Here is an 18,752-nt window from a genome sequence, read left to right on the forward strand (position 1 = left end):
TGTGTGCGTTTGAACTTGGCCGTTAGGTTAAATAAATAAATAAATAATTAATTAAATAAATAAAAAATAAATAAAGTTCCCGGATGAGGTTGAGTCACTGGCGCTGACGTCACCAGCGCTCTGAAAATGGCCGGGTCGGAAGAGGAGGTGGATGTCTTGGTCCAGAGAGTTGTGAAAGATATTACCAACGCCTTTAAGAGAAACCCCAACATGTAAGTGGCATTGGCTTCATCTTTTCCCGTATTTTAAAACCAGGGCGTGTGAGCGTGCCGTTGTCGCTATGACGCTAAAGCTGGAAACTACTTAGACACTAGCGGCGCTGCTAACGGACAGGTGTAAAGAAGTAGAGCTGCGCTAAGCTAACGCTAACAGATGCCGCTGGAGCTTAAGGGTCCCTGTAACGGAGTCTTTTTAGACGATTCAGCGCCAAATGCATTTGGTGTCTGAATTAAAACTCTGCGTACCGCTAAAGCTTTTATCTTTCACAACAAGTTTTTAGCTGCTTTGTTAACACGTCTATGTGGTGGTGGTTATGTACTAGAATAGGTATCATGAGGGAAATAAGCGGACTGTGCCCTTTCTGAACATTTCTGCTTTGAGAAATTGCACTATTACCAAGACGCACTTAAACAGGCAAATTCAGACAGCCAGATTATCACATGTCATTAACTTAAGAAACCTGACATGTCAACTTTCAGTGCACGGCTTTTCATCTGCAGGCGAACAGTGGAATAATGGATGGAGATAGAGTTGTTGACTGTTTGAATTCCCAGGAATTCATGGGTACTGAATGTAAATGATGCTTTAGAGTTGCATTTAAACCGCTTTCGAGACATTTGGGGATTTCTTGGGGAAAAGATCTCAGTGTATATGTTGTTTTGATGAAAAAACACGAGTTTATCGGTTAATTGGTGGAGGATTTTAGCTCTTACAAACGTGGCAAATTTAGTAGTACATTTTAGAATGACTTTCCAGTACAACCTATAGGACATACTGATTTTTACTTTTGTCTGCCTGTTTGAGAGTTTGTTCCCTCTTTGCTACAGTAACAGCTTCTATTTTGGGAAGGCTTGTACCTCTGAGAATATAATTGCAGTCAGTCATAAGAGTATTAGTGAGGTAGAGTACTTATTTCAAACATGACACAAGCTCACCGGAAAAGTACTGAATGCTGCTCTGTCTCTCCTCAGAATGTAGGTCCAATGCTCAAAACTGCAAAGCCAGTGGTGGCTGACTTAAAACCATTCCCACTGACTGTTTGCAAGTGTCACAGCTACAGAGCATCCCATTCTCACGATAAAGCTTTTCCATAAATACTGAAGAAGCTGTTTGTGTGTGCACAAGCACATTTGAAAGTCTGACCTAAAGGTTTTTGTCTATTATGTAATCTCTTGTAAATGTGCCAGAGCAGCTTTCGGGTACGCTGTAGTTTTAGACTTATTCTGGTAAAAGATAAAGCTGTTAACAAAAGAGAGTATTTTTTGTACTATATAAAGCAACTTTAAATGGTTTCATGAATCTGTGCTTCCTGCATATTAACCATCATAGAGAATATAAAAACCTGAATGTACCCTTAAAGAATATTTTTTTTATTTGGTAGTTGACAGAAAAGCGTCCTCGCTGGAGCTGGTTTTGTTGTTTTATCTTTTATTTTTGTTGTTGGTGTTGTTTATATGCTGTCCTATTTATTTGTTGTAGAGATGAGATTGGTCTCATACTATGCCCCGAAGCAAGATACAACAGAAGCCCCATTGTCTTAGTTGAGAATAAGCTGGGAGTAGAAAGCTGGTGTGTGAAGTTCCTCCTGCCCTATGTGCACAACAAGCTGCTGCTCTACAGGCAACGCAAGCAGTGGCTCGACAGAGAGGGTGAGACAATTTCTTATTCAACATTCAATATTCCATTGCCTCGTACTTGAATGTAGCAAACACATGGCAAGGACACAAATGGAATATTGAAGGCAAGGCATGAAGACATTATTCTGGCAAACTGAGAGGGAGGTTGAATCAAGGAGACATTTTGGTCCTTGCTTTTGTATTTGTCCTGTTCCGGAGGTGGCAGTGAATGCTAATTATAACCGATGATTTGGGCTTTGCCTGTAAATGTGACTTTCTTTTCCTTGCAGTGCTGGTGGACATCACTTGCACACTGCTGCTGTTAAACCCAGACTTTACCACTGCCTGGAATGTCAGGTACTGAATCTGTTTACAGTCCCCGTTATTTAAAAATCTGTTAAATAGAAATTCTTATTTAGGTATTGCACATCTTTCAGGTCCTGATGCACAACTTATTGAGGTCTAAATATGCATGTTTTGAGAGTAATTATGACTTTTATGTCAAAATTTGTTCTTTGAAATATGATAAATCTACAGAGCTGTAATTATGTTCAACATAAAATGAGCCAAAACAATCTTTTTTCCAATAGAATGGTTACAATATGTCGTCTTTGTAGGAAGTTATTTTTTATGAACAGTGCTGCTAAGTGGTAAACAGCTAAAACCGCTTCCCAATATACGGTGTCGTTAATTTTTCAGATTTTTATTTACTGACAATTTGATTCATTTTCCTTAGTCTGCACTATGTCACTGTCATTCATCCATTCTTTCATATATATATTTTTATTTTTAATAATAGAAAATGTTTAAATTCATAAAGAAATGATGCATTAAAAACCTGGGACATTTGGTACTTTTAAGTACTTTTTAAAAAAAGAGATGCTTTTTTTAATGTGGCATTTATCATCAATCATCTGAAACCCTGTTTATTTATGTATTTATTCTTTTGTTGTTATTTTTACTTTTTATTTATTTATTTTTACAAAAAAATGTACATTGTCCTTTAGGGGGTGCTAATGTGTCAGTACATCTAATTCTGGTCATATATATACTATATACCTACATTTTATTAAATCTGAAAACTTCTGTTTATGGCCCTGGTACATTTGTAAATTGTAGGAAGGAGCTGCTACAGTGTGGAGTGCTAAATCCAGAGAAGGACCTCTACCTGGGAAAATTAGCACTGACCAAGTACCCTAAGAGCCCAGAGACATGGATACACAGGTCAGGCCACCTTGATTTATCTGAGAAAACAGTTTTGTGCTATATGTGCAGCTGATAAGTGCATACAAATGCATGTGATATGTGTATAATAACCAGTTCAGGTGATGGCTATGGTGTTAATACAGCAGGCATTTTGTATATCCTAACCTAATTTAAGCAGCTACGGAACATGCTCTTCAAAAATGGCTTTCGTGAGTACACGTAAATGAGGTCAGATGAGCAGGTCTTTGAAATATTAAATATCTGAACTGAGTTATGCAATACTGCATCTTGGCATGGACCAAACACGCTTCCTATTTTTAGTACTCAATTAGAATGCATTTTTCACTCCATCCCTTCAGATCAGGTGCTGACAGCTGTGAGTGTTGGCAGATCACGTAGTCATCTGATCCCCAAGGAGGTTTGAAGAAATGGGGGTCACAGTGTTCTGCTGTCCTAAATCTCATAGAACTCCTGAGGGGGAGGCAGTATTCTTTAACTTTCATAGATTTCTGACTATTTAGAATGTCTCTTCTTCAAATATGGCATTTAATGAGCAACAAACATACAGTTCAGTAGATTATTCTTTGTTCTTTTGATCGTTTGTTCGTTGACAAATGTAATGTCTCTTCTCCAGCTAAACTCTGAACAAAGTCTCTTTGTAGTGTTTGGTTTAAGTCATTTTGTCATGACGTCAGCTGATTTTAATGAACAGGGCAAAAGAACATACAAACCTGCCTTTCTCTTGTGGTCTAGATGTATCCATAAGTGCTCAATCTGCAGTAGATGTATCTATTACTGTTTTATAGATGATCTTGTGCACAGCGGGAGATTTTCAGCATCAGACAGGTTCTTGTAGTGGGAAATGCTCTGTGTGTTTTAGGCGGATGACAGTCCCTGTGCAGCACATACAGAAAATACTCCTGAACTTCAGCGGCTGCATTCACACATACGCTGAGATTTACTAAGGGTATGGTGGGCCAAAAATCCACGTAAAGTCCAGGGCAAATGTTGCATTCACCTATAGAGCTCCTCTGAGAAAACCCTGCAGTATTTTTGGGTTACAATGCGTATGTGAAAGGGGCTTATGACTGGTGGAACTTGTGCTAGAAACTTGAAGGGGTGCAGAGAAGGCAGTTGTGTCTAGAAGTTGCTCTTTGAATTGCACTAGACTAGTTTTCAGATTTTGCATTACTGTTTGTATCTTATTAATATATAATAAAAAGCGTGTGAAACATTTTGTGTGTATATGTTTAAATAAAACAATGTGTGATATCATTTTTGTAATTCAGTAATTGAGTATGTAATGCATAATAATAAAACAATATTTAAATATTGTACCTGTATGGAGGAAAAATGGGACTGATTCTCTTGCTTTATCTGTCATGTGACAGGCGGTGGGTGCTGCAGAGGCTGCAGGAGGAGTGTTCCTCTGGTTCAGGACAGAAGGAGCAGCAGGGCCAGGCTGAGCCACATGGAGACCCTGAAAGTAGTAGGAGCAGTGAGAGACTGCAAAGAGCACTTCAGCAGGAGATGAGGGTGTGTGCAGATGCTGCCAGCCGCTATCCTAGCAACTATAATGCCTGGTCCCACCGCATTTGGGTTCTGCAGCATATGGCCAAAGGCAACTTGAAGGTGGGCACAGGTTCTTGCTGAACCCAAAATGGGATAAGCCATTATGATTTTGTATTTGGTTTAGGACATACTAAGCCACTCGTATGTATTTATTTATTTATTTATTTATTTTTTGAATAGTGCTAACTAGAGCTAGATTCTTGATAAAAATGCAGATTTTCCCTTAAACACTGATGGCCAACATCTGCAGGCTTAATGTAAGATTAGATTAGTGTTGTCAGTACCCCTTTAGAGCTCTGATGCATCTATGTTTATTCATAATAATCTAAATTTCTGTCATTTTTAGTATAATAAATGTTATTTGTTTAAAAGACACAGGAACAGCAGCCCTTTTCCAGCCTTGCTCTCCCAGGCCAGTTTCTGATTGATTGGTGATTCATCATGCTCAATTTCCCAAAACAGTGTTAACAAGGACTAGCTAAAGGCCTCAGTGCAAGACAGTGCAAGAATTACTGATAATGGTTAATCATCGGCAACATTGCCCTTTACAGTAGTTCATATTCTTGTTTCAATGTTCCTTTTTTTTCCTCAGTACAAATAATATTCAAAGACACAATGTGTCAACTCCTTTTTGATTCTTCATGACCTTAATACTGTCTATTCCCGCTGCCCTGTCTTTACTGAAGCCCCTTTGGGACTCTGCGAGATGACCTGTTTTGAGCTAGAGTATTTTCTCATGGTAGTGAGAGCTGGAACTGTGTGTGGGTAGTTAGGAGAGCTTATTAGATCTCAGGGTTCACTGCATCTCAGACCGTTTGATGTGTCTTTATCATCTCTTAATGGGATTCAGAGTTGGGCAAATGTTCTAGGGCACAATTTGAGCCTCAGGGTCTGAACAGAATGTGAGGGGGAAGCACTTGTTTTAACGGTCCAAAATAAATTCAGAAACAACAGTTCTACTGCAGTTTGCTATTTTAAAGATAATTTGTTAACAAGGAGGTGATTTTTTTTTTGTAACTAATGAGATAAGAATGAAAATGAGTTTGGTGGTTTAAGGTTTTTTTTTTTTATGTTCAGTGACTGCCTTCCCTGCAGATTCCCCATGTATGTATTATTTCTTCAGTTCATTCATTCACTTTGAATTTGATTGCATTTCACGTATCAATTTTCTACCTATAAAAGTGTTTATTCCTAACAGCAGTTATAATGTGGGACATGTTGTATTGGTAATCCTGTTTAATATAGTGAGAAATTATTGCTCTTTGTTTAGAGAAGACATATAACATTTTAGTATAAAATAAATTTCAATGAGGACTGGCGCCCCCTCCAGGGTGTATTCCCGCCTTGCGCCCAATGATTCCAGGTAGGCTCTGGACCCACCGTGACCCTGAACTGGATAAGCAGTTACAGATAATGAATGAATGAATGAATAAATTTGAATGAGGTGGATGTTGTAGCTAATTGAATTTGTGAACCAAACATTTGCAGCCTTGTTAATGCAATAAATATGCTACACCTGGTCTGTTCCAGCATTGCAACCATTCAGATGCCTTCTATGAAATGTGTCAATAATATGCTTGGGTTCTGTTTCTACAGATTCTTCTTGACGAGTTGTCCTCCACAAGGGTTTGGGTGTCCATGCATGTGTCTGACCACAGTGGCTTCCACTACCGGCAGTTCCTTCTCAAAGCTCTGCTGGGTGAATTAGGTCATTCATGTGAGAGTCTTCACACAGGGAGTCTGAACCTGCCTCCACATCCCCCCACTGACTCCCAGCAGATCCATCAATCTAATGGAGAGAGTACTGCAACTGCACTGGATGACCCCCACATCACTGCCATCCCTCAGCTCTTCCATGAGGAGATGGAGCTCTGCACTGACCTCATTGAGTCATATCCAGGTCATGAAACACTCTGGTGCCACAGGTGAGCAGACTCAGGGTCTAACTGTAGATATTGGGGGACAAACCTTAGAATACCTTACTAAAATAAGTAAATATATTGTGTGGGCCTGTGCCATATCATATCGTACGCAATTTTATATATATATATATATATATATATATATATATATATATATATATATACACACACACACACACACACACAAATTTATTTGTTGTTTCTTAATGTGTGAAACTTTTATATTTGTACTAAAGTAAAATATTATATGTAATTTAAATAAGAAATTAAATATAGTATTAATTGAATATAACATTTATTTTGTTGCAGTGGTGTGTGCTTGAAATAAAAAAAAAAATTATATATATATATATATATATATATATATATATATATATATATATATATATCAGTGTTCTTTCATATCGCCAGTAATATCGTTAAAACCAAAATACTCCGAAATATTGTGATATTATTTTAGGGCCAAATCACCCACACCTAGTATTGTGCAGTTGAAGATTATGAGAGCAGGTTATTTTACAAAGCTGGTTTTAGCTTGTTAATATAGTTAATAATCCTACTGGACAAATATCACACTTGCTTTAAGTTATCTGTGCGTATAAAATTTTCCTGACCCTTCTGTTTTACTAAATGAACTAGCTAGCTCTGTGTCAGCTATCACTGACCGAATGCAGTTTATATATATATATAGTGTGTGTGTGTCATCTGCCTCTGCACCAATTTATCTGTGTCAAGCTTTAGCTAGAGTTCCATTCAGTGGCTCTTCATATTAATCTACATCTGGATTGTGGATCAGGTGGAACGTGTTCTCCAGCTGCATACAGTGCTGATGGAAGGTGTGTGTGTGTGAGAGAGAGATGACTTTGTCTCTAGTAAGCTGTCCTTGGCCTTCTGCTGGACCAGCCTGATGTGTTTATAGCACAGGGTTATAGTTTGATGGATGATACTCTGCTGCAGCACCATAGCTCAGTGAATGGGATCCTCTTTCTCTCTCGCACTCTTTTGCTCTCTGTCTCCACACCTCTCGCACTCTCTCTCACAAACTACAGTTACTAATATGAAAAATAAAGATATTAAAAAAAGAGAAGGCAATAAAATGGGCAGAAATGGGGAATACAAATAAAAACAAAACAATTAAATAAGTAAAATACAATAGCAATTCTTATTTTTAATTAAGAAAGTAATGAGCAATGAAAAAGAGAGGAAAAAAACATTCTAATTCATTCTGAAGACATCCTGCTTTTTAATATAAGTCCAGTCACTATGGTCACATTATCAACTTAATTATATTTAATGTAATCAATCCAAATAATTTTCATCTGAAATATTTGTTTGCACCAGAGCATGGCTTGAGTAACTGAATAATATTAATTATTATTAAATATTACAATATTAAATTTAATAATAATATTCAAATTTAATATTAAAATGCTATTTAAAATGACTTATTTAAGGTTAATAGTCACAATAATTGGTTGCTTGTATAGTCATGTAAGCAAAAGTCATGCAATTACAATTGACTTAAAGGGGACCTTCATGATTTTAGTCAAATATTTTTTTATTTTTATTTTTTTTTGTGTAATGAATTCTGAGGATTTGCTAACTCTCCAATCTGTTTGGGTGTTCTGTTCTGATATGTTTATGAAAACCCAGTGTCTGTATATGGGTACAAAACGATGTCTTGGTCTGGTATGCTAGGCTTTCTTTCTCTGCTCACGGCAATTAAATGACATTTTGGAGGTTTTTAGAGAACAAAGAGACCTCCAGACTTTGAAAAGCTTGAACCGATATGAGGATATTGCTCTAAATCTGTTCCATAGATGGGTAAAACTTACTTATTTTTGCTGTAGAGTGAAATGTTTCCTAATTCAGGAAAGCACGGTTGGCATAAAAGTAAAAATGGACAAAGTGTCACATAACAAAAAAAAAATTTAAGTTTTTTTTTGGGGGGTGTAGAAATAAATAAGGAATAATTAAGAATGACATTGTGGAGGCAGCATTTGTGTGGTCTGTGTTATTGTTTCACATACACCCCCCCCCCCAGGACTTTGTTGTAATACTTGCATTTTCTTTTATGTCCTAAGCTACTTCATGGCTTTGTACCGCTTTTTGACAGTCCTGAGTACAGTTTGCAGTCCTGTGCATAGTCATAATTAATTGAATGTAAAAGTCAGGAGGATTGTTTGATGGAGCACATCATTTAGCATATCAAGGCACAGTTTTAAATATGTATATCCTCTATAAACTAAAATGCAATAGTGTGACATCATTCAACATGTTTCAACAATCTGGCTTTGTGTGTCTCTTCACTTTACAAGCAGTCAAGAGCAGTGATCTTTCAGCAGTCCATCCCATGCGAAATATTGGTGGAAAAATCTAAGCCTTGATCCATGTTGTTTAGCCTTCGATATGGTTGTCTTGTATGTGTAAGTTTGAGTCTGGAAAGGTGAGATTAGGAACACAGGCAGAAGCCATAAGGAAGTAGTACACACCATACCGCTGCACAGCTTAAAAGTGTGCATGGAATTCAGGAATAAATACAGCAACATTTTTACAGCAAGTATTTTTAGACTGAGACACAAAATTGTTCTCTCAGTACCGTCCTATTTTGTCTTTGTGGTTAACCATTATATCAGAGCAGAGCTTATTCTTGAGCCCACTAAATAAAAGAAAACAATATGATTACAATCCTATTTGAGCATTTCTCAGTCTGAGCAAAGTCACATACCTTCTATTCAGACTTCATAAAACACTGAATAAATGCATATGGCACCTTCAAATATTAATCACTAATAAAGTTGAGAAAATTTACATTAACATCCAAATATAGTGCTTTTTTCAGCTTAATAAAATTATATTCAACTACATATTATTGATAATTATTTTTTAATTGAGTAATCAAAATGAAACTGGTAATCATGATGTCACTTTTATTGTTATTAACTTCTTAAGTTTTTATTTAAGATGCTTATAATGAACATGTTTCCTCAACAGACGGCATGTGTTCTATCTGTGGCACTACTGGCGGAAACACAGCCAGGGTGCAGGGCCTCAGTCTCCGGTTCTGACGCACACCGCCATTCTCCTTAGTGAGAATTCAGAGCCACATGTGGAAAGCAGGAGCTCACTGGACATGGATGTAGACTGCGTGCCGGACAGCAGCAAGCATGGAGGCTACACGCAGGACACCAAACGTCTGAAGAGAGGACCTGTGCCTCCCTGCCCTGGCCTCCCCTCTGAACATGTTTTTGTGTCACAAATCCTCAGTAGTTGCCGGAGCCCTGAGCAAGGCCGTTTTGCCAGTGCTTACAAAAAGTGGCTGGACTCTGTCATAGGTCAGTAGCCCAAGAAACACCCTGTGGGTGGAACCCAATAGGTCAACATAGTTTTTAGCACCACCCACTTAAGCCTGCCCTCTGAAAATGGCCGGACTCCATTTTGTCAGTAAGCGAATTCCCCTTCATGATGAAAACCAGTGAGGAGCCTTGGGAGAATGGCACTTTTTGGCTGGTCTGCAGTATCCGCTTTAGTTCAGGTACTTGATATCTCAGGTCTGTTTCGATATTTTGTCAGTTCTGTACAACTTTTATATAATTTTTTTTTCCAACTTTTGTTAGATTTATTTTTTTTCTTAATTAATTATTATATTTTTTGTCTTCCACAACTTATGGCTGCAGGATGTTCTACTGATGCTGCCTTCAGTTGTAGGTTTCCTCTTAAGAGACTTCAGTGCACATTTTTTGGAAGTCTAGGAGCCCAAAGTTATCCTGACACACATTCTCCTTTTTGTTTGATCAACAACATACAGGGCCCACATTCCTGTCTCCATTTCCTTTTTGAGCTTTTGTACTGGAGCATAGAAATAGCCGAGCATTTTACTACAAGCACACTCAGCAATGTGAGCACAATCAAGGATTTTTAAAGTTTCTCTAAATCAATTAAAAGAACATACTAGGTCTGGCCTTTTGTGATCAATATTTATTAACACTTTTGTATACAGCTAATGAACATAGTGGAAATGGGTGGCATTCTTGGGATTTGAGGTTTTATTTAGGTTGTATCTGCTGCTGTATCAGTGGCACAGGCCTCAAACATTCTCTATAATCTCATAGAAGCACATTCATTACACTTTAGAACAATAAACATAATCTAATCATTAACATAAGACGAATCTCTGCGTTTAAGCACAATGTGTGGTTTTTATCCATTTTACATAGTGTCATATCACAAGTATGAGTTTTCTTTATGAAGGGGAATTTCTGCATTTGCAGTAGAGTGCAAGTCGTTTTCTCTACTCTGTAAATATGGATGGTTTTACCTGAATAGAATAGGTACAAGCTACTAAGTTAAAGTATAACACTTGTAAAATGGTGCTTATTTCTGCACCCATACAATATGGCTTGTAAAGGCCTGGGTTGACAGATGCTGCTTACCTTTTAACACTACTTTAGAAATATATTTATGCAAAAAAAAATCTGGTGTAAAGTTGATGATAGTTTCACGGTATCACTCATGTTTTGATTTATTAAATGAATGAATTCTTAGATTGTTCCAGCCATGCTTAAGTAATTTGCCAACCTCCTGAAGTAATAATTCTAGAAATCAAGGTCTTGTAACAGTAGTGGAAGTTATTTATGGCACATTTATAGTGGCTTGGACATTAGAAAAGTTATACCACTTTTACTCATTTTACTGCATATGCAAAAATATTTCCTGGCAAACTGAAATAAAGGTATTATTAATATAAACACTAAAATATTTAGAAAAAAAACTGACTTACTGTAACTCTGTAACTTGAGCTCATTTCCTCAGATAAGATTGAGTCTGCTTATTACATAGAAAGGATAACAATACCTACTGATTTTATTATTTAGTTTAGGGTTAGGATTAAGCTGTGTCTGAAAAGAACTGGACCTTAGACGTTTAATTATATGCCATTAGGAAATATTTGCGTTGTTGCACAGTGATGCACATAGACGTTTTGATTTCCATGACTATATTTAGGGCTATTTCAGTCTGGCTTTTGGTATCTAACCTTCAAGTGTTTTTCTTGCACCATGTTTGTTCCGAGGTGCCGTAGCAATCAGGAGTACTGGGTTGCTGCTTTTTTGCTTGGCAATAAAGTCCATGCTTCCTTCACTCAACTCCACCTTCCTGTTTGGCCAAGTGTGTTGAAAGTTAAACAGCTTTCTATCCATAATGTTCAAGTGTGTCATCATCAGGTGTTCATGATTTATTATATCAAAAACATAGGATTTTGGGGTCTGTTCTCAGCACAAATGCGCAGATTAGAGCTGATGCTGAACAGAGCCCCTAATGAAGGACAGCATTGGAGAGTGATACATCCTTGTTACGTTACATTAATCACTACATGCTTAAAGTTCTTTATACAGTACTTTTACACCAAATTAAAACTTGCCATACTCACCTAAAAGTCTTCGTAACGTATATTACTTGAAGCATTTGTTTCTTGTAAAGTGAGTTGCCTTTTCTGTTGCTTGTTCAGAAATTATTAGGATCTTATTTTTTCAAGATGACACAAAAAGGAAAAAAGTATTACTTTGAGTTTTCCTTTCCTTTAACGTACTTGCTTTTTGTGCTACTGATGTAAGTTCTGCCACTATTCTTAAGCTACCTGCTCAGTAAACCAACTGCAGCTATCAGTCTTGTCTAGATGAGCCTTTTTATTTTTTCCCTGAGAACATATTATATTAAAGTCTTATATTTGCAGGGCTTCCACCTTAACTCTTATGTTATCCTGCTCAGTTGTGAAAGCTGTAACTTTAACAGTTGAATTATATTAATTTATGCTGTTTTAAAGATGCTAAAATGTTTGCACTTGTGTTACATGTTCATTTTTCTTGAGTCATCTCTGTGGATTGAATGCCATAACACAATATATGAAGAACTGAAGAAACATGCTGGTACATCTATGCAGATACATTCTCTTAAATTTCATACAATGTTGGAAGGAGAAGGTTTTGGTTTTTGCAGTTTCCCTTCTTACCCTTCCGTTAGTTAAGTTTACAAAGGAACTGTTTTATATATATATATATATATACCACAAGCATTAACAAATCTAGCATTTCATCCGTGTGTTCTGTATTTATTTGTAGATTTAAAAAAATATTCACAGTAAATGTTTTTGTCAGTTGCTTACCACATGAAATAAAATTTGTCTTAGAAACTGAGTAATTCTGAGTAATTGAGACGCAAAACTGAATTACAATAGTCTAAAAGTTTAAATTTAATTGCATCACTGCAGTGTCTTCATGACACAAAGTTGTTCACTGAATTAGAGGGGGTGGTGGTGGGTGATTTATTGACCAGCTCAAGTTAGGTATGGAGGACATACATCTCCCCTGTATGTAGTGTTATGTATCATCATGCTGTATATGCTTAGGTCATACAAAAATGTTTAGCTTTTCAGTAACTGTGCATTGTTCCTAGGAGGGGCATTTTTCCATTTTCTTTTAATAGCCAGTACAAATGTTAGGATCTCTCATTAGTGTAGCGCAAATATGACCTGCATTATATTACCTTTTTTTAATAATACTTGTAAAGCAGGCTAAAATAAAGGATGGATATGAAGAGGAAAAACTGGAGTCTAAGCTCCTCAAAGCTGTGTACAGCAGTCGCGCTTCATTCAGAAATACTGGTGCGTTAGGTTTGGTATTGTTTGACTCGCAGGCCTCTGATGTCACGCCTGCCGGGAGGGCGGAGTCACACGCCTATGGTTTTTTTTTTTTTTTATCACACTCCTATTGCTGCATCCCCCGCCTCCTAGCCCTGATATAGGCTTGTAGTATATAGCCGTGTGTGCGAGGATTGGCTAATAGTTGATACTTAAAAGCCAACAGCCAATCCGAGAGCAGTGGGGCGGGACTTGTCAGAAAACGGGTGTGTAACAATAACGCACTGTAGGGCAGTAGTGTGAAAAGCAGGGACGGAAGATGGTGGAAAACCGTTAGACTCCTGAAAACAGGTGAGAGCCGTTTAGCGCGGTCCAGCCGTTTTAAAACGATATATGAATTTTAAATATGACGGTCCCTTCAGTGTAGGCAACTTGGAATCGACGAGCTTCTCCACAGCGAGAAGAAAACCTTTCTGTTTCCGAGTCGCTGATTTATTCATTCGAGTCCTGCTTCAGTCCCTAATATGAATGTCATATTTTAACGCCTGAAATTTGAGTTCAAATAAATAAAAGACGCTTTATCACCGAGGAGCTTGCTGCTACGCCCACTGACTGCTCTTCAGTCCGAGGGCTAATGCGGACGAAACCCGGGCCCAAATGTATAGAACTATAACTTTATGAGGCGAACACGATTCGGGGAAAACGGCAAGAGGGGGTAACGAAGTTAACGAAAGAGAAACGGGGATAAAGGCAAACTTGGAGCGCGACAAACTAACAGCCGTTAAGCCTGGCGAGTGTAGAGCGAGTGTAGTAGCTAATACCGCTTCAGCATCCCTCTTTGCGTGTGTTGAGGGGGGGTTAAATCTTTCATGTCACACCCAGACTCACATTTCGTGACTCCCTAATCTTCACTAGGCTGTTTTATGCCTTCCAGTGTTGAAGACCCGAGGAGTCACATCAGCTCTCTCTGAGCCTTTTCATCTCTGCCTCTCGGTAGATCTCCGTAGGCAAGGTTGCTGTTAGCTTTTCTCTTTTTTTATTTTGAATGGCGTCCTCAGTATTGGCTCTGCTCCGCTCCGCTCCGCTCTGCAGGTGGGAAAAGCACTCTGCAGCAGCACCGTCGCCATAAACGATGCATTGGAAAGACTGCGGATGTTGGAGTTTTTGGTCGCGTTTGGGTGTGTTTTTTTGAGAACCAACATAACACTACGTGCAGTGTTTCATCTCTCTTCACACTTACTGCACGTTCAAAACATAAAATGAAGACTACCTTCACAAACGGTGTTCAACGGCTTTGAACTGATTTTAGGTTATTTTTCAGTTGTGTTATTTTTATTTTTGGCAGACAGGTCCCCGCACTTTGCAATTCTCATAATTTTGTCGCAGTAAATATTAAAAAAGGAGTCTTCTATGTGTTGCACAGAGGCTGTGGGTCAAGTATATCCCAGTCCCTCTGCTAATGATACCTTCTTGCTGGTTGTGAAAACACCGTATGTGTGTAACCCAGCGGTTGTGTGTGAAGGTTACTGTTAGAACTTGTAACCTCAGAGAAAATGATGCTCTTGGGTGGCTTAGGAGACTTAAAGTTGACTCTCAAATATCCCTAGATGATATAGCTTTAGACAAAAAGGACACATGTGATAAAGGTGAGATTGAGAAGATCAGAATGAGAGATGGGTGTTCACTTTCAGATTAACGCAGGATCCACACAAACACACACACAAATATATTCAACACTGTCCATTTTGTCAGATACAGTGACCACCCCAGTTTATTTTATATAACTACAATTACATAAATTACATAAAAATAATCAGAGCCACAGAAAAGCAGGTTTTATTCAAGTGGTGTATCATTCTCTGCTGCACTGTGTTGGTGTGTTATTGTGTGTGCTGTGTAAATACCCCAACAGAAGTGTTGTGTCTTAGCCACTCATACAACACACACAGACACAGCACCAAATCAGTGTCACTGCTGCACTGCGAATGATCCACCGTCCAAATTATACACACTTTGGTAGATTTCTGAAGGCCTGACCGTTGAAAACAGCGTGAAATTGGGCTTACCAACTAAGCCCAGCAACAGATGGACTACAGTCTGTAACTGTAAAACCACAAAGTGCACATGTTAGGTGGAGCTGATAAAATGGACACTCGAGTGTCAAATATTAGTGTCTGGGATATTTTTTTTGTGCAGTGTATTATTATCTGAGCCAGTCTAAAGTGTGGCTTTATTGAGATCTTTATTAAAATTAAAGTGATGAGGCACACAACGATTTCTAGGTTTTTCTGCTCATAAGGAATATTATCTCAGCCGAGAGAGACTTGATATCTGTGTGATTGTCTAGGAGAAACTAATGAGACATTAAAGATACAGTTTTTTAATTTTCTTTCCTATGGGACTGTATTTGATCCTCTGTAACTGATGAACAAACAAACGACATAAGATGAACTGTCTCTGTGTGAATTGTGCATGTGTAATTTATCTGCACCATGCAGTAAGTGCTTTTTGCATTTGTATGCATTATATGTTCAGAAATATGCAGACACCACTTCAAATGATTCAGCTACTGTAAGGTACAAACATTGCTGACACAGTGGTTCTATTGCGCACACAAAGCTTGTGTAATATACATAGAAAAGTATTGAAAAATGAATGTAATATCCAGGAGCAGCTGGACATGAACTTAAGGTCATCATTGGAGGGGCCAAATGTTATAGGGCTAGTGGTAACTAAATATAAATGGGCTGTGTAGAGGTGAAATTGTGTTCTCTGAATGATGGAGCACCATCGAGTAGCTTTGCAATGAGTTGTGGGGTTTGTGATCCAGAACGGTTCACACAATATCAGTACAATATCAGTACCTGCCCTAAGTAATGCTCTCATGTCTGGACTCAGTAAAGCCCTTACAGCAGATTTCCATCATCTACTGCAGCATAAGGGAGACACCAAATTGACACTCTTGATTTCAGTAGAAACATTGTTTTTTCAGGCATCTACTTTGACATTTAGTGCATGTTCCAGTAATCATAAAATATGCTTATAGTTTTTAAAATATATTGTTTAAAAGACAAGCTCCCCTACCTCCACATAATTAATCCCCCACATGATTAATGAATTAATGTTGATAGACTTCATGGTAACATTCAAATCAGTTTTAAATCAGTGTTGAAATTCGTGTTGAAATGTAATAGTCATTGTCTTTAAACAGTTATCCCATCCAGATATTTTCTGTAGGGAACAGCACAGATCAATAAATCAATGTAGGGAATGGGCAAATAGAGTGAATATCATTTATTCCAGTTGAATCCAGGCAGCTGGTAAAATACACATGGTTAGGAGAATATAAAATTTTGACTGACTGACTAATTCAAAAGTGCTTGGAGACGGTAGTTGATTTTGTCATGTTCGAATAGCGTGTTTCTCCAGTCATAGGAAAATCTGAACATCAATTTCACACTGCAGATATGACTTTGACTGCATCTTCTCATCCATAGAATTCAATCTTCCTGCATAGTCATCTCTCAAATATACATGAATCCTTTGGAGTTTAGTTTTGTTATCATCATCCTTCAAGACAGGGTGGGGCATTAAATCCCAAGCTCTTTATGAAATCCCCTGACATAATCAGGGAGGGCATAATACCTGCGTTCACTTTAAGCCGTCGCTTGGACTAAATTACTAAATCAGTTGTGATCTTCTTCTGAGCCCTTTGAGAAATCAAAACTGAAATCCATCTTCTGCTTGTGTTTGTTTTCCTCTCCTAGCCTACATTGATTTCTTGTCTGTGCTCTTGTGGCATGGCAGTTCACAATTAGATGTCTAGAAGCTGGCTGACATAGGGTTTCTCAAAAGCAGGGCATAGGTAGAGCTCGCATGCTTCTGGTTGAATACCAACAGCAAACACTGATGGACGTTTTTCATGGCATCCAGAAGGGCAGGATCAAAAGTGTGATATTTTTTATTATTATTATTATTATTATTATTATTATTATTTATCTACTACTGATAATGTTTTTAAATGAGCTGTTGTTGGTTGTGCCTGTTGCCTGTCACAACACTTTCCAGGGAGATGTGTAAGGTGGCCAGCATGAGAAATGTTCTTCCTAGCTTGTTTTTTTTTCCACCTGCAGCCATGTGGACTGGCTGAGATAACCTGCCTATCCCTCTGTTCATAGCTCAAATCACATCAAGGGGGTTTGTGTGTGTGACTGACCCATTGAAGTTCTGTCTTGGACAGGTTAATATATATTTACAGCCAAACAAACAATTTTTGAACTCTGCCTTTGGCTGACAAATGAGCTGTGAAGGTACACAGAAACACCAGCACTTCTAAAACATATAAAAAAATACTTGTACATATTTACCTATTCTTTTTAAATCCTTTTTATATCATCTTGCAACAGCTCCTTTCAACCCAGTGCACATAAAAAACATCAATAAATCACGTGCCATTGGTGTGAATACACATTGGTTGTTTGATTGGCTTTTCAGGTTTGTCCATAGATGTGTGTGTGATGTACCCCATCCAGGGTATGTTTCTGCTTTCTGTCCAGTGATTCTGGATAGGACCCACTGCAACCCTGAATATGATAAAGCAGAAGCATAAATGAATGAGAATGACTAAAATAAATTCAGTGAAATGCTAAACAAATTATTAATGTATTTGAAATGTCTTAAACATGGCATTTACATAGTATGTGTCATTTACTTATGACAAAATAACACAATGTTTTTGTAAGTACATGAAATTAGTACAGTACAGGATGTGATTCTATATATGATGATGTCATGTACCCTTCTGATGAATGCTGTGATAGAAAAAAGCTTCAGGCCATATTCATTTTTAAGCACACAGTGGCAAATTGTGTCTGGTCTGGTGGCCTCGATATGAAGCCAGGGAGAAGAAACAGCTGCAGTTCAATAATATCAGAGGTCTGTATAGCCTTGGGCAGCTTCCTCTCATTTATTATTTGTCTTGTGTGGCCTTGGAAGTCAGCAGGTTTGTGACTCTAAAACGGATATGTAATTCTTGTTTGTTTTTGTGGTGGTTTGGTCCATCAGTGTGTCCAGTCAGGTCAAGAACGATCCATTTCCGTGCAAGGACTGTAAATTAATACCATGCTTATTAGACTGTATTTTCACCATCACATTTACTCTTTCACATACTTGTGAACCCACGTGATTTATGTTGATGGCACCATACTACAGATGAGACACAGAGGATGTATGGACTTTGAAGGAGCATCAAGCCTGTACAATGTGTATTTGCTCTTATGAACGGACTTTCTTTATGCTGGGACCAGAGTTTGGCATATTTAGTGGTTTAAAGTGTTTGTTTACTTAGCTATCCAGTCCATCAGGTTTCTGCTTCACATAGGCATATCCTTGTGCAAACACAGCATTGTTTACTCACACTTCTAAGTGCATACTACAACAGCGATATTCATATCCTCCTATGATTGAGTCTTATGGATAGCACACTCTCACTTCATTTATGTAAATGCATTTATTGTCAGGCGGAGAAATGTTTGCGTTAAACACTAGCGCCAATAAGATTTTAAATGCCAGTATAAAAATAGA

General features: G+C 37.9%; 2 protein-coding genes across 5 annotated transcripts in view; both read left to right on the forward strand.

Annotated features, from left to right (window-relative positions):
• The first annotated feature begins 113 nt into the window (after window positions 1-113).
• On the forward strand, window positions 114-12,625 carry LOC136677313 (protein prenyltransferase alpha subunit repeat-containing protein 1-like). The gene is made up of 7 exons (XM_066654826.1): window positions 114-212; window positions 1,699-1,868; window positions 2,126-2,192; window positions 2,955-3,059; window positions 4,433-4,673; window positions 6,210-6,538; window positions 9,530-12,625. Exons 1-7 carry the CDS (start codon window positions 127-129, stop codon window positions 9,876-9,878), a joined length of 1,347 nt encoding a protein of 448 aa, XP_066510923.1. The 5' UTR covers window positions 114-126; the 3' UTR covers window positions 9,879-12,625.
• Window positions 12,626-13,466: 841 nt separating this feature from the next.
• The window catches only part of LOC136676759 (amyloid-beta A4 precursor protein-binding family A member 1-like), a 44,595-nt gene continuing 39,309 nt past the window's right edge, over window positions 13,467-18,752 (forward strand). For 2 of the 4 annotated variants that reach the window (XM_066653969.1, XM_066653972.1), the window contains exon 1: window positions 13,467-13,520. The gene's annotated coding sequence lies outside the window, so the exon portion shown is untranslated. Of the gene's footprint in view, window positions 13,521-14,270; window positions 14,348-18,752 lie in introns of those variants that run through there. The other 2 variants (XM_066653970.1, XM_066653971.1) reach the window with 2 other exon arrangements.

This window comes from Hoplias malabaricus, chromosome X2 (assembly GCF_029633855.1).
Source record: "Hoplias malabaricus isolate fHopMal1 chromosome X2, fHopMal1.hap1, whole genome shotgun sequence".
Classification (NCBI taxonomy): Eukaryota; Metazoa; Chordata; class Actinopteri; order Characiformes; family Erythrinidae; genus Hoplias; species Hoplias malabaricus.

Coding starts and splice junctions, on each gene's coding strand:
- LOC136677313 (XM_066654826.1), top strand. CDS start 127: ATGGCCGGGTCGGAAGAGGAGGTGGATGTCTTGGTCCAGAGAGTTGTG. Junction 4,674..6,209: donor TGGCCAAAGGCAACTTGAAG/GTGGGCACAGGT, acceptor CTGTTTCTACAG/ATTCTTCTTGACGAGTTGTC. Junction 6,539..9,529: donor GAAACACTCTGGTGCCACAG/GTGAGCAGACTC, acceptor TTTCCTCAACAG/ACGGCATGTGTTCTATCTGT.